Consider the following 15,559-nt stretch of genomic DNA (forward strand, 5'->3'; position numbering starts at 1 on the left):
GGGCTTATCTCCCTTGGGGCAGAAATGAGTTTATTTTGTGTGCAGGAAGGAGAGTGAACCAAGTATCTACACCACGGTGGTTACTACAACTATTTCTGATATTTCTCCTTCCAAGCACAATATAGGACTGCACTTTCCCACCCTGCTGAAGTTAGGTAAAGCTCTGTGATTTGCTTTGAACGTGAAATATGTTCAAAATTCCAGGTAGAGGCATTATTTTTTATTGAGGTAAAGATAGTACATAACATTATATTAATGTTAAGTGTACAACATAACAATTCAATCTTTGTATACACTACAAAATGATCTCCACCTTAAGTCTAGATACCATCTGTCACCACACAATCAATGCCCTAGAACCACTTCTTATATACCATGCTCCCTTCCCCTCTTACACCAGAAGGCAAAGATTTCAATAGCTCAGGGCCTTGGATGAGGACAATGTGGGGTGGATCCTTCACTGACCTGGAATAGAGATGGAGCACGAGGGAAAAACAATCCTTTGTTATGGACATCTCCCTCCCATCATGTAGCCTGTGAACCACAAAGAGAGGTTCATCTTCTGAAAAGGAAGTTGATGACCAGATAAGACGGAAAAAAAAAAAAAAAAACAGACTCTAAAGCTATTCTAATTTGAATTCAAATACTTCCTGAGGATTTTCCATATTCCTTCCCCTAGGTTCCACGAGACCCCCTTTATCTGATCTAGATATATTACATCTCAAGTTTTTGTTTTTACCCTAAGTAGCTCAAGTTGATTTCTTTACTTTCAACCCAAAGAGCTGTAACTAACGCGTCCCCAAACCCATCAAACTGCTCATACCAAAAACCAAAAGACCGACATGAAAACAAGGACACATTGGGAAAACCATGGTGGATACAGCCTAAATGGGGATGTGGCAGAGACAGGCTAACTGCTTCCCACACACCACTTCCCCTTGTCTGTGAGCCCACAGCTAGATCACATTTCTCTGCCTCTCTTGTCATTAGGTAAGCCAAGCTGACTGAGCTCTAGCCAATGGAATAAGAACATGCAGAAGATGATAGGCACCAAGCCCCTCATACCACCCTCCATACTTCTTCCCCTTTGGCAGCTTGATGCTAAAGAAGAAAGTGATCTTGGCAGCCATGCATAGAAGACGGCAGAGCCACAGGACTGAAAGAACCTGGGTTGCTGAATCATGACAGGAAAAACCACCCTCTGGCAGGAACACCTGGTTTGTGACAGATTTTAGCTTGCTCTAACTCATCTGGGACTTTCCTGGTGGCTCAGACGGTAAAGCGTCTGCCTACAATGTGGGAGACCCGGGTTCAATTCCTGGGTCGGGAAGATCTCCTGGAGAAGGAAATGGCAATCCACTCCAGTATTCTTGCCTGGAAAATCTCATGGACGGAGGAGCCTGGTAGGCTACAATCCATGGGGTCACAAAAAGTCGGACACGACTGAGCAACTTCACTTTCACTCACTAACTCAACCAGAGGAATAGAAGTAGCCATTTGATGCTGAATTAGCCCTGGTTCTCACCTACCTCCTCCTCTGATCCTCCCTAGAGCTGAATGAGGCAGTGGAATCAACCCCTTTTTACAGAGGTGTTAAGCAACATTCAGAGAAGTTCAGTTGTTGAGGAGGAGATCACATGTCACTTCCCAGATAAGTTCAGTCTCAAATACAGACCTTCTGATTTCCAGAGATCAATTTTTTTCTACTGTGAAACACAAATGCTAAAGATTCCTCCTTAAATTGGACATACTAGCAGCTGACCTAAATCTCTGCACTACGAAACAGATTATAAAAAGATGAATGAGAAGGCAATCCCCCCTTCAAGATAACTGTATCATCCATTTACTACTGCATGCTCATTGCTCAGCCAAGAACAAAGCAAGACTTTTTTTTAAAGTCTTACCAGGATGCTCAACACTTCTAGTCATCAGGGAAATGCAAATCAAAACCAAAAAGAGATACCATGTCACACCTGTCTGAATGACTATCATCAAAATGAACACAAATAAATGTTAGCAAGAATGTGGAGAAAAGCAAACCCTCCTTACATTGTTGGTGGGAATGTAAATTGGTGTAGCCACTGTGGAAAAGTTTGAAGATTCCTCAAAAAAATAAAAATAAAACTACCATATGACCCAGCGACTACACTCCTGGGTATATATCCAAAGAAAATTAAAACACTAATTCAACAAGATACATGCACCCCAATGTTCATAGCAGCATTATTTACAACAATCAAGACATGGAAGCAAGTGTCCAAAAACTGATAAACAGATATAGAAGATGTGTACACACACACACACAAGATGGAATAATGGAATACTACTCAGCCATAAAAAATAAATTCTTGCCATTTGTAAACATGGATCGACTTGGAGAGTATTATGCTTGGTGAAATATGTCAGAAAGAGAAAGACAAATACTATATGACATTACTTATATATGGAATCTAAAGAATACTACAAACTAGTGAATATAAAGAAACAGATTCACAGATACAGAGAACAAACTAATAGTTACCAGTGGGGAAAAGGAAGCGGGGCGGGGGCAAGATAGGGATAGGAGATTGAAAGATACAAACTATTATATATAAAATAAACTGCAAGGATATATTATGCAGCACAAGGAATATAGCCAATATTTTATAATAACTATAAATGGAGTATAACCTTTAAAATTCTGAATCACCATGCTGTACACCTGAAACTCATGTAATACTATAAATCAGCTATAAATAAAACCATCTTACCAAGAAACAAACATTCAAGTGTACATCACACTACAATTAAATATCAGCAAAACAGGTGCTGTGTACATCTTTCACATGTAGACCAACCAGAAGACTTTAATTCTATCAAGTGTAATTTATTTAAATAATAATTCAATTGCACATTGTAGGTAAACCAGTAAATCAATATGAAAATAAAAAATTCCAAGAGTATCCAGCAACTTAAACACACATCTAATAATGCAGAGTATTCTATAAATACTAAGGAATGAAAAATAAAACACTGACTTTCAAGATGGGCTGGTTTATTTGCACTTAAAAATACAGTTTCTAAGATGATATTTGTTTTCAAAAATGTCTTAATGTTAAATATAGGCTACAAGAACTGATGTCTTCATGTTGAAAATTTATATCTCACATCAGCATGAGCTTACACATCATAGATGATAACATTACACAAAATCAGCAAATGAACACCCATTTTGGAACACAGTTTTGATATTAAAAACATCAGAAGTTCAGTTTTCTTCTTTCTTCTTGACTTATACTGATAAAATGCTTTTATACCTACAAGCCATTTCACTTTCTAATGCCAGATCCAATGCCTACTTGATCAGCAGATGGATGCTACTAAACACATTCCTCTTACCTAGAAGTCACACCTTCCATTTCTAAACATATTTTGCTCTGTAAAACTGTGACCACAGGGAATGGGGAAGACAGGATTTAAGTTCAAATGTAATGAGAAGAGAAAAAGTGAGGTAAAATGCTGAAAATGTTTACTAATAAAACATTACATTTTAAGGTACGTACAGGTAGGTTTGATGATTCAACAGGAAACCAACAGTGATTTGCAAAAACGCTATGGCCTGTAATTAAAATCCCCCTACATGTCAAGGTAACATGAAGGTTTTTGGTGACCAGATCTCTAGACAGATTTGTTTGTGCATTTTAAGTCAAAGCAAAATTTTCCAAGTGAAGTACCTACAAAATAAATTTGCTTTGGAAATAAGCCTCAGTAATAAAATAATACCTCTCACTTATTAAATATATATTTTGCTTTTACATATGATTCAGCAACTTACATCAAAAAATTCAAGAGTTCTATAAACATCTGCAAATAAATATTTTAAAACACTAGTATACAAATGAATCTGCTGGTATTCATTCAGGTGTTCGGATGTTGGCAGTTAGCAAAGGAAGAAAATATTTTTAAATAAACTACTTAGCTATAAAATTCTCCCCTAACATAACACGAGAATGCAATACACTGTTGAGAATTAAGTAATTTTTCTGGATAGCACGTAACAGTGAAACACATGTGTTCTCCTTCCACAAATCTTAGTTACACAGAACCCAGTGGTACTGTCTTTGGAAGCCATTAAAGTAATAGCCTAAGATTTATAATGTTTACCATAATCTCTCTTTATGTGTAAATTACTTTCTTAAAGCACTATATAGGAAACATTTGTCCACTATGAAGAAAAAAATCACTTCAAGAAAAAAAGTGAACTAACAAAAACTATTTAAACTTTTTTACTATACCCAAAGTTGCCACCTGGACACTTGGCTCCAATAGACAAGAATGAATTAAAATGCATGACTCTAAAGCAGGGAGAGTCTTCCCTTGAAATGAGGAAGACCTTCCAGCACTTCAAAATAATGCAATTCCTTTAAAACTGAAATAAGCAATATTCTTTAACATGTTCATTTTATCTGGTTTCTCTGGTTTCAGTTCTGTTACACTGAGACTAACTTTTTTTCCCCTAAATGATGTAACACAAACTAAAAACTTAAAACTAATTTATTAAAAAAAATATTAAGTAGCAGTAAAACAAAAGCTCCCACTGGGATATACCAGCATCCCTTATATTCATCATTTAAATTACGTGTGTCTAAGAACTACTGGATTAACATATAAGGTACATTATATATTAATATGCAATGAGGTTTTACTTAATGAAGGTATTAAAGTACCTTTAGTTTTCCTATGAAATATCTAATCTGTAGGCACTGGTATACTCTCTTTATTAGTGAAATACAGTGAGGTGGCTGCTTTAATTTCTTCCACGCAGAGTCGTGTTATAGTATTACTACATTGACACATCTGTAAACTGGACAGAATGAAGGTTGGACTTCCTGTGAAGCTAGATCCACACTGTCCTATGGGATAGATCAGGCCAAGAACCTGCTCAGCCTTCTCAATCTACTACATAGCCCCTGTATCATTTCTTTTTGTGGTTACAAAATTATAAACAGACTGGAATGGACTTTAACATCAAGGTCAAACAGCTAACACTCAACACAGAAGTTATTACTCCTCAAGCTAAATTCTGGTGTGTCCTTTTCATTACACTTCAACATTCTAAAGTAACTAAATCTAAGGGATGTTTAAAAGACAAAACTACCAACAATGAGGAGCAGAAACAGGATTTTACAACAAGCAATCTAATAATATAAAGAAAAAATATGTAAATAATTGGTCTAGGGGAATGGAAAATGGGAGAAAACCCTGTACTCCTTCTGAAAGAACAGTATAGAATAATATTATCTATTTAATATTTGTAAGCTGTTTTCTTTGCCAACAAAGGTCCATCTAGTCAAGGCTATGGTTTTTCCTGTGGTCATGTATGGATGTGAGAGTTGGACTGTGAGGAAGGCTGAGTGCTGAAGACTTGATGCTTTTAAACTGTGGTGTTGGAGAAGACTCTTGAGAGTCCCTTGGATGGCAAGGAGATCCAACCAGTCCATTCTGAAGGAGATCAGCCCTGGGATTTCTTTGGAAGGAATGATGCTAAAGCTGAAACTCCAGTACTTTTACAACCTCATGCAAAGAGTTGACTTATTGGAAAAGACTCTGATGCTGGGAGGGATTGGGGGCAGGAGAAGGGGATGACAGAGGATGAGATGGCTGGATGGCATCACTGACTCAATGGACGTGAGTCTGAGTGAACTCTGGGAGTTGGTGATGGACAGGGAGGCCTGGCGTGGTACAATTCATGGGGTTGCAAAGAGTCAGACACGACTGAGTGACTGGACTGAACTGAACTGAAGCTGTTTTCTATCTGCCTATTTATGTATCTGACCAAGAAATGTTTAGTCACTAAGTCATGTCCGACTCTTTGTGACCTCATGGACTGCAGTTTACCAGGCTCCTCTATCCATGGGATTTCCTACTGGAGTGGGTTGCCATTTCCTTCTCCAGGGGGCCTTCCCATTGGCAGGTGGATTCTTTGCCACTGAGTCACCAAGGAAGCCCCATAGGAAATGTCTAAAGAGCTTTAAAATATGTCAATTACATGTATGCATATCACTTAGGTATCATACACATATTAAACATAATAAGCAGCAAAAGACAAATACACATCTTTAAATAAACTATTTGCCAAATTATTCTCTAAATGGGTAACTAGTACCTAAAATTTTTAAAGGAGAATATTAGCCTAGTTGAGTCGATATTGAAACACTAATAATATAAGGAGATTGAAGTGGGTCACCCAAATCTTCAGAATAATGTTAATCCTAGAAAATATTTTAATCATATAATCTAACATCTTAAAAGTGAGAGTCTCTTCGTCTACAAACTAAGAGTTTGTGCTGTTACATCTCAAAAAATAAGGAATGTCTATAAAGTCAGATTAAGCTAATAATCCTAAAAATAAAATCTCTCAGTCTAGTATATAAGGAACTGAGGAAGGGAGAGAATAATAATGTTCAAACAGGCCAATGATCGATGACTATCTGCAGATGAAATATAATGAAATGAAGGTTTATGGGAACTTAAAACAGAAAAAGCAAACCTCACAGATACATATTTGAACCATGACAGGTGATTTAAGGTGATCACAGCAGGCAGCAGGTATAAGTCAGAACCCCAGGAAGCATGACAGGGGAAAGTATGTATAAATGAATGCTCCCTGACTCTCAGCATCATCCCAACATGTGCCAAGTTCCAAGTGCTCTATGGTGACATGTGGCCAGTGGCTACCATAACTGGAGAGCAGGACTGAAGGAGAAACAAGAGTGTTGAGAGGGTAGGGAGGTTACATTTTCTGAGATCCATTCCATGCCCTATGAATCACAAACTCTTAGGGCATCAGAATAGTCACTGGAGTCTTCATTATTTTAACTAAATGTATTTGAATTTATGATTTACAAATACGGATTAAGTAAGAAAAAACAGAAATACAAAAAAAATTAATGAAGAATTAATCAGAATGACAGAAATTTTTTCAGTTGACTATAAAGATCTTTTCGAAATTACTTTTAAAGTTCAAATGAAGAAAAATCTCTATTCAGAAACATCAACAGACTCGGTTTAAAGAATAGATGAGAAATGAAATCATGATGAATATTAACAGCAGCAGCTATTAGGGCCTATCACAATGTAACTGCCTCTAAAAGTAGCTTCAAAAGAGAAAACACTTACTTTTCTTTGAAAGGTGGTAACTTGTTCTTTACACAATCCCACTGATTTGAATCTGAACAAAGACTCACAGTGACCTCAAAGCTCAAACCATAAGCTTCCAGGTCAGGTAGGAATGATCATCACATAACTCTGCTAAACTCCTTTGCAAAATAGATGGTTATACTCTTGTATTGTTTCGATCATTAATAATCTTTGACACTGATTAATCTGGAATTCACCCACAGCTTCTATGCACTTGTAGTAGAGACAAAGAATCAGTGAACCTCCTTTTCTTATATAACTTGAGACCTTCTTATACCCAGAAGAAGCAAAGAAATATTAAAACATATGTTCATATAAGAGCTGATACAGTTGATCTTCCATTGTCAAGCAGAAATCATGCTTTCCTTGCCACCAAAATTACAAAGGCTAATCTATTCAAGTCTTAAGTTTGTGTTTGTTAGTTGCTGAGTCATGTCTGACTCTTTGCAACCCCGTGGACTGTATTACAGCCCACCAGGTTCTTCTGTCCATGGAATTCTCTAGGCAAGGATATTGGAGTGGGTAGCCATTCCCTTCTCCAAGGGATCTGAAGTTTGCTGCTGCTGCTGCTAAGTCGCTTCAGTCGTGTCCGACTCTGTGCCACCCCATAGACAGCAGCTCACCAGGCTCCCCCGTCCCTGGGATTCTCCAGGCAAGGATCTTAAATTTACATAAAGCCAATCTCTGGCTTTGCATTTAAAAAAACAAAAAATTTTAAGGCAATTATACCAAGAATTACACAAATTGCACCGTCAGACACATTGGCAGCCCAACCTCCTTACAAATGCCCCTTAAAACAGCAGATAAAATATTGTCACTTCAGGACTCATTCTTCACAGAACACCCTGAGTCACAAAATAACTCTATAAATGCAGTATTAGCAGAGGTCACAGGAAACTAGTACTGCCATGGTATCTTGAACATGGCAGGAAACAGATGAATATTTGTAGCATTAATGACACTACAACATTTAAAAATCTATTGGATAGGTTAGCAGATAGGAAATAAAAATACAAATATAATAAGAACAAATAACAAAGGAAAAATCTTAATTGGAGATATGAATTCTTTATATTTGTTCTGGTAATGCTGAGTTAAAACAAAAATAACCTCCAATAACTTAAACCATTTCCATTTTACATCAGAAACAGCATTTTTTTTAACTTACTTTTGCTTTGACTCATAGCTTCTCACAAAAGCAATAAGAGATTTTTTTTTAATTAAAAAAAATTAATGCTACCAAAGCTCTTCTAAGGAATTTGGAAACTTTTTTCCCAAGTAATATTTAAAGAAATTGTTCAACAGATTTTCCACTACTAATTGTAATGGCAGTTAATTTATTTCCTCTTTTGTCTGGTCCTCACGTAAAGTTTTATAATTCATATTAATAGCATGTGAGGAAATCTACCACCTATATTATCTGAAAGGGTGGTACTCTAACTATAGTTGAATTCATCATTTTCCATTGGAAATACATCCTCGGTATTGGCCAAGAATTAGTACGGTGAAGAAAATAAGATCAAATACCTGCTGGATACAGGCTTTTAGGCGTGTGTGCATGTGTGTGAAGTCATTTCTGTCATGTCCAATTCTTTGCGACCCTATGGACTGTAGCCCGCCAGGCTCCTCTGTCCATGGGATTCTCCAGGCAAGAAATACTGGAGCTGGGTTGCCAAGCCCTCCTCCAGGGATCTTCCCAACCCACAGATCGAATCCACGTCTCTTACGTCTCCTGCATTGGCAGGTGGGTTCTTTACCGCTAGGGCCACCTGGGAAGCCCAGAGGCTCTTATAATAGGAAATAAACATCAAGGCGCAAATTCACAATGTGAGCTCATGTCAGTGCTAAACACTGAATAAATCCAAATTTGTTTGAATCTCCACGCTTCTTTCATTTTACATCAGAGACCACAGACTCAGCCAATACTTTAGTTTTGATACTGTAATCTGTACATAAAAATCGTAACTATTACAACTCGTATTCACAAAGCCTTTCAATTTACCAAAAAAGCTATCACGCACATCATTCCACTGAGCCCTCACAAACACCAAGCTCTGTGTTGCTATCTCCACTGGGGCAACTGAGTCCTAGAAAGGGCTGATGACTTGTTCCGTGTTGAGGAACTATTAACTAACAGAGCAGGGCTCCTGACTGCCAGTCAGGGGCTGTTTTTGTTCAACTGCAGAGGCTTCCAGGACAAGGTATTCGTCCTAACAAAAATAAGACAAAATCCTGATTCATCAATTCATAAATCGTTTTTTGTCACTCTGTATGCAATCTTGTCCTGAGCCGCTGTATATACATATTGGAGAGCTGGGGTGGGGGTGTGGGGCTGGAGGCAGTGGTGATTGTAAAATAACACGCACACCAAGTGGGAATGGTTTGGATTAAACATTTTAACATCGGTTGCTGAAAATAAATACCTAAGACACAGACCTACAATTATAAAACTGAAAGAGACCTTGGAAGTCATCTGTTCTTTTTCCATTTCACAGATGAGGAAAATACGGTGACGGAGAGAGCCCAAAACTCCCTAAAGGTCACCCTGGTAACTGCTGACAGCAGAGCCAGCACCATACAGTCAGGCTCTCTTCCACTCTATGCCCTGATTGTGTCTGCAAATTAAAGGACTAAGCACAGTCCAGATATTTACAAGGAAACATCACAGTGCTAGGAAGATTAGAAAACTAGACCTCACACCAACATTATGAGTGTAAAAATTATTGATATCATTTAAAGCAGCAGGAACTTTATAAGAAAAATAATCAATGTATATTTTTTAGCTCTCATGGATAAGGTTGAGAATAATCCAAAATATAAATTTTCCCTTTAGATACATGGAGTTTTCTGAGTTTTGTTATATGATGATAGACTTAAGTACATTCAAAAACAGGACAGTCTCTCAAAAATGCCACCACCTTTAACTTACATGAAGAATAAAAAATAATAACATCTCATCTTTTCTAGATACAGGTCTTTCAACCAATTACCTACGTTCCCTGTCCTGTTCACACCCATTACTTGTCTTTTTCAGGAGTTTTCTGAAAAAGATTAAGCTATTTTGAATGTAGGTTTTTCTTATTTTCTTTCTGAAACTTAAATTCTAGGCAACAAACTATCTCTGAAGTTTAACTGCCCAACAAATCTAAATATGGCTCAGGTTATAAGCCATTTACTACCTACATGATATTCATTTCCACATTTAAAAAAATAAATAATCTATTTAGACTTTATTGTACCTGTGAGTCCTTTAAAAGACTTCTTCACTCTCCAATTCTAATTAATTTGAAATTCCTTTTGAAGATGCAAAATATAAGAGTTTTCAAGATATTACTGATCATCATTCTATAGAGAAAAAAAAAAACACTTAAGTAGACCAAGAATAAACCACACAAATTATAGAAAATATTGACAGTAAAATTAGTTTTTTGTCTCTCATTCACAAGATCATTTTTCCACTTTAATACAAGGCCTAATCTATAGTATACGCCGGTATGAATTGAGAGAAAAGTCCATCCTTCATGTTCTGATCAATCTGAAGACGATTTTTTCCAGAGGTGAAGAGCTGCCTGAATTCTGAAGTGTAGTCTTGACTCCAGCGAGTAATCTTTGTAGTTATTTCTAAAGACAGAAAACAATAAAATTTTAATGTCAAAATTCCTTTATAAACCAGGGTACCACCACCCTCCTCTCCTTCTTCTCACCTTCATTCTTTATTTACTCTCAAACATCACTATGCATAACAGTGGATTTTGTTAAAATGCAGATTCTGTTCCTGGGTGGAGGGGGGGATGACAATATTCTGTATTTCTAGAAGTTTCCAGGTGGTGGTCTAAAAATCCTACTTTGAATAGCAAGGTTTGTACTTCTCCCAAACAGCAAGAAGGTTATGCTGAGGACTTAAAAAAATTTGTGAACTATTTTTAAATAGCTGATCTCCTTTTCTAAACTGGAAATTTTAGGCAACCTCGTATAAACAAGGTGAATATGATCATTCACCCCCTCAAAAAAAAATTTAAGTTAAATACATACACACACACACACACACACTCATGAAAGAACACTGACAACAAAATTACTTACTCCAATTCTCACAGGCAAATGTCAATGGTTTAGTCAATAATTACAATGTGACAATGTCAGGAGGGGAATTAGAAATTCACAGATTACTTTAAAACTTCACTTATATCATCCGCACTGACTTCTTTTTGCTAGAATTGTTCAGACTCAGAAAAATGGAGTGGCTTGGATCTTGGGCTCTACTCTCACACACACCACCTTGGCCCATGGGAGAGTTATATCTTTCTCTGCAGTGGCATTCACTTCTTTCTACAGCCCTTTATGTTATACAGGTCTAAAGGTTACTTACTGGTAACCTTGCTAAGGGTTATTATTCATAAGCTAAACCAACATCTTACTAGAATTTCAAAGGATGTAATTGAGTATTTCCCTAATTAACCTGGGCAGCTTTGCAAAGCTCCTACTGTACAAGGAGAACTGCAGATAATCAACAGTCTTGAAATTATTGGGAAGTTTGTCTATGTTGACATCACTAGCACTGTCTTGAGTTAGTGTTGACTTTTTGATCACTGCTGGTCTTTCTCTTTCTCAGTGAATTACTGGTCTTTTATTTTCATTGCTATATATTTGCCTTATGTATTACTTGAAAGTGAAAGCTGCTCAGTCTTGTCCAACTCTCTGCAACCCCATGGACTGTAGCCTGCCAGGCTCCTCTGTCCATGGAATTCTCTAGGCCAGAATACTGGAGTGGGTAGCCATTTCCTTCTCCAGGAGATCTTCTGAACCCAGGTATCAAACCCCAGACTCCCGCATTGCAGGCGGATTCTTTACCGTTTGATAACACTAAATATGTCCACATGATAAATACTTAGAAACAGTACTTTTAGTCCCAAATTTTCTAATGGCTAGATTTGAAGATACATGAACGTTAGCTGAAATGGCAGTCATACTCACTCTCAAGAAACTAACTTTAAAAGTGACTTTCTCATATCTCTAGGTTAATAAAATAAAAAAGTGGAATGGCTGACTCCACTTTCTCACTTTACTTGTCCAAGTTGCTGATGATCTTCATGCTGCCAAATTCAGCAGCCACTTCTCTGGTCTCACCTTGCTTGACCTCTTGGCAACCATCTTCACAGCCTCCCACTCTTCTTTTGAAACATTTTGTTCACTTGGCTCTCCAGGATGTCATCCTAACTCATGGCCACTTCTTTAATCTTACTATTTAATCTCTAAAATAACTGCATAGCTCAAGGCTCTGTGCTGGATCTCCTCTAGCTATATCCCCAAATGACCCCACCACAGTTTTAAATATCACTGTCTCTGTCCTGGTGACATTCAAATATCTACAACTGGCCTTGACCTTTACACTGAACTACATGCTCATATAAATGACTGTAAATTCACCATCTCCATATGAATACCTATAGGCACCTCAAAATAACAGAGTCCAAACAGAAACATGTTTTTTTTTCCTCTTTTCAACCCTGCTCCTCTAAGTATTCCCCATTTCAGTAAAGCATCGTTATCAACCTAGTATCTTGATACCCTCCCCCTCCTATCCCCAGCCAGGAATGCTCCTCATCCAGTCTTCTGGTGACAGATCTTCTCAGGACTGGCTTTAATTATGCTAATCTCAGCTACATAGCACCTCCTCAAGGAAACCTTTCAGAATTAACAGTCTAAAGTAATACCCAGGTACCTTGTATCATATCATAAATCTCAATGAAGCATAAATCATTGCTATTTTTCTTATCTGTGTATTTACCAATACTCCACAATTTAGGAAGCAGAAACATTGCCTGTTGATGCACAGTTGTTTGTCTAGAACCTTCTCTAGTGTCTGGCACATAATAGGTACTCAGTGAATACTTGCTAAACTTAAGGAAATGAACAAACCAATGAGTTATTAAGCTAGTTATGACCTAGAGCTATCATGGCATTCTTTCTCCACTGCAAGTAGTGTTCAAAGCAAGCAGACCACAGGACTTGTGTCCCCAGTAAATGAACCACGATCAAAGGAAATCTGAGCACCACTGTCCACCAGGATTGATAAAGTGCTATGAAATTGCCACAATAGCCAGAAAGAAGAAAGAGTCAGGAAGATTCAAAGGGCTTCTTCAAATGGGAGGCTTTTTAATGAAATGAGAGAGATGGTGGAATATACCAAAGGTCAGCAAACTATAACCAAAATTATGGCCAACTCTGGGCACACTCATTTATTTACATATTGTCTTCTATGGCCACTTTCAATACTACTGAGTACGTACAATGGAGACCCTCTACTACAAAGCCAAAAGTGTTAACTGGCCCTTTACAGAAAAAGTTTTCTGACCCCTGATACAGAAGAGAATAGGTTAGAAATCTGTCCTGTAGGTACCCCCAAATCACAACATTTGTAAACAGTCATAGGGTCAGGCATTAAGAAGCTTGAAAATTGCACAATTCTAACAAAAGCCACAAGTAGAAATTAAGCATAAATTAGCAAAGGTAATATAATGAATAATTTTTCATTAATACGTTCATTTTTAAGTGTATCAAGTTATTGCTGTTGTAAAAATAGTATTGATATTCCCGACTCCATAGCAGTCAAGGAAAGCTGCCGTTACCACTTACCTTGCAGTTTCTAGGACCTTTATGGCCTTGTCAATTTCTCCTTGGTTTTTATACAAAAATGCCAATTCAAACAGAGTAAATGGCACTAGGTAGTGGTCATACTTCAGTAGCTTTTCACTAAAAGAGTGAATGAAAAGTAATTAAATCTCAACAGAAGAAAGAACATATCATTCTTTTTTCAACATATATATTTTTCCCCATTCTTATGAAAATAGGTATAGCACTAAGTCTATTACTAGAGAAAAGCTGTCATTATACAGTTAAAGAATATAATAAACCATGGCAATAAACAGTATGCTTTTAATATATTCCTTTTTTTTTTTTGGTCTCACTCTATGGCATACAGGATCTTAGTTCCCCAATCAGGGAAAATTTAACTCATGGCCCTGCAGTGGAAGCACAAAGTCCTAACCACTGGAGCACCAGGGATTTCCTCTGTCACTCTCATTTTATCCCTTAGTCTAAATCCAGCACTGCACATTGTTTCCTGCCTTTTCACGTAGACATTATCCTAGAAAGGACAAGATCATGAACATGTTCAGAAGTGACTCCATTTAGAAAATGACTCCACTTGTTTTTCACCAAGGTTTAACTCTCTTTACACTGTTTGTCTTATAATGCTTCAAAATGTCAAGAAAGAAGGGGCCGACACTTCCGTTTACAGCAGTATTATGGAAATTATCTGACTTCCCAATATCTAGAAGCGCTGAAACAAATAAGAGCAACACCCCTTTAAAAGGAGAGCTCAGCTCACAAGAACATAAGGAAGACTCTCAAACCAAAAACAAAACCAGAACTCTAATTGTGTTGAAGATGCCAAAGTACTCCTGGGTCTGTCTCAGCCAAGGCTTTGTGTATCTCTGTCCACACAGGAGGTGAGACCTTGGGTCCACATAATATGTAGAGCAGGGGCTGAGACCACTATGTAAAGCTGGGGCCCAGCTCCATCAGAGAAAGGGTAGACGACCCACTCGTGAAAGGGTAGAGAACCCACTCGTGGCACAGGAGGAAGCCAAGGGCAGTTGGCTCTGTGGCCTACACTCTGTGCTCAGTTGCTTCAGTCGTGTCTGACTCTGCAACCCTATGGACTATAGACCATCAGGCTCCTCCACTCATGGGATTCTCCAGGCAAGAATACTGGAATGGCTTGCCGTGCCCTTCCCCAGGGATCTTTCTGACCCAGGATCAAACCCACGTCTCTTATGTCTTTGGCATTGGCAGGTGGGTTCTTAACCCCTAGCGCCATCTGGGAAGACTGGCCTATTCTCTAGGTAGGAAGAAAAAAGCAAATCCCTTAAGAAATTAATAATCAATGGGCCTGTCCTCACCTGAACATGCAATTCAAATTTATGTGGCCCAAATGATCCAAGAACCTCTAAGCAACAAAATTAACATGAAAGTCGTCCAGGCTGAGAAAAGCCTTTGGGGCATCTGGCAGAAATAAAAGCACAGTGCTTAGAAAGAGACTCTTCCTCAGTCCTAGCCTCACTGGAGTCTCAAGATAAAACTCATTGAAGTTGAGTTCACAATCCAAAACTATAAAACACACCAGCAAACTATCCACTATGAGATTCAAAAGACACAACAAATAGCCCAAATAAGTCATCCTTTTGATCCTAATAAAAATGTCAATAAGAGGGAGCTCAATGGATACTTCTTTAACAAATTTACTAAAGACAGCATGTTATTAATTTGAGAAATAGACATTGAGTCTTTCCTCTTCTTATAAGGACAGCAGTCCTCC

The 15,559-nt window shown here is 37.8% G+C and overlaps 1 protein-coding gene across 3 annotated transcripts in view; it reads right to left on the bottom strand.

The window, feature by feature from the left end:
• Positions 1-236: 236 nt before the first annotated feature.
• Positions 237-15,559, bottom strand: part of TTC39B (tetratricopeptide repeat domain 39B) — a 159,740-nt gene continuing 144,417 nt past the window's right edge. For all 3 annotated transcript variants that reach the window (XM_070375919.1, XM_070375920.1, XM_070375918.1), the window contains 2 exons: positions 13,816-13,932; positions 237-10,800 (listed from right to left, as the gene is read on the bottom strand). In XM_070375919.1, coding sequence (XP_070232020.1) covers positions 10,710-10,800; positions 13,816-13,932 — 208 coding nt within the window. In that variant the 3' untranslated portion in view covers positions 237-10,709. The remainder of the gene's footprint in view (positions 10,801-13,815; positions 13,933-15,559) is intronic.

The sequence above is a fragment of the Bos mutus genome, chromosome 8 (assembly GCF_027580195.1).
Source record: "Bos mutus isolate GX-2022 chromosome 8, NWIPB_WYAK_1.1, whole genome shotgun sequence".
NCBI lineage: Eukaryota > Metazoa > Chordata > Mammalia > Artiodactyla > Bovidae > Bos > Bos mutus.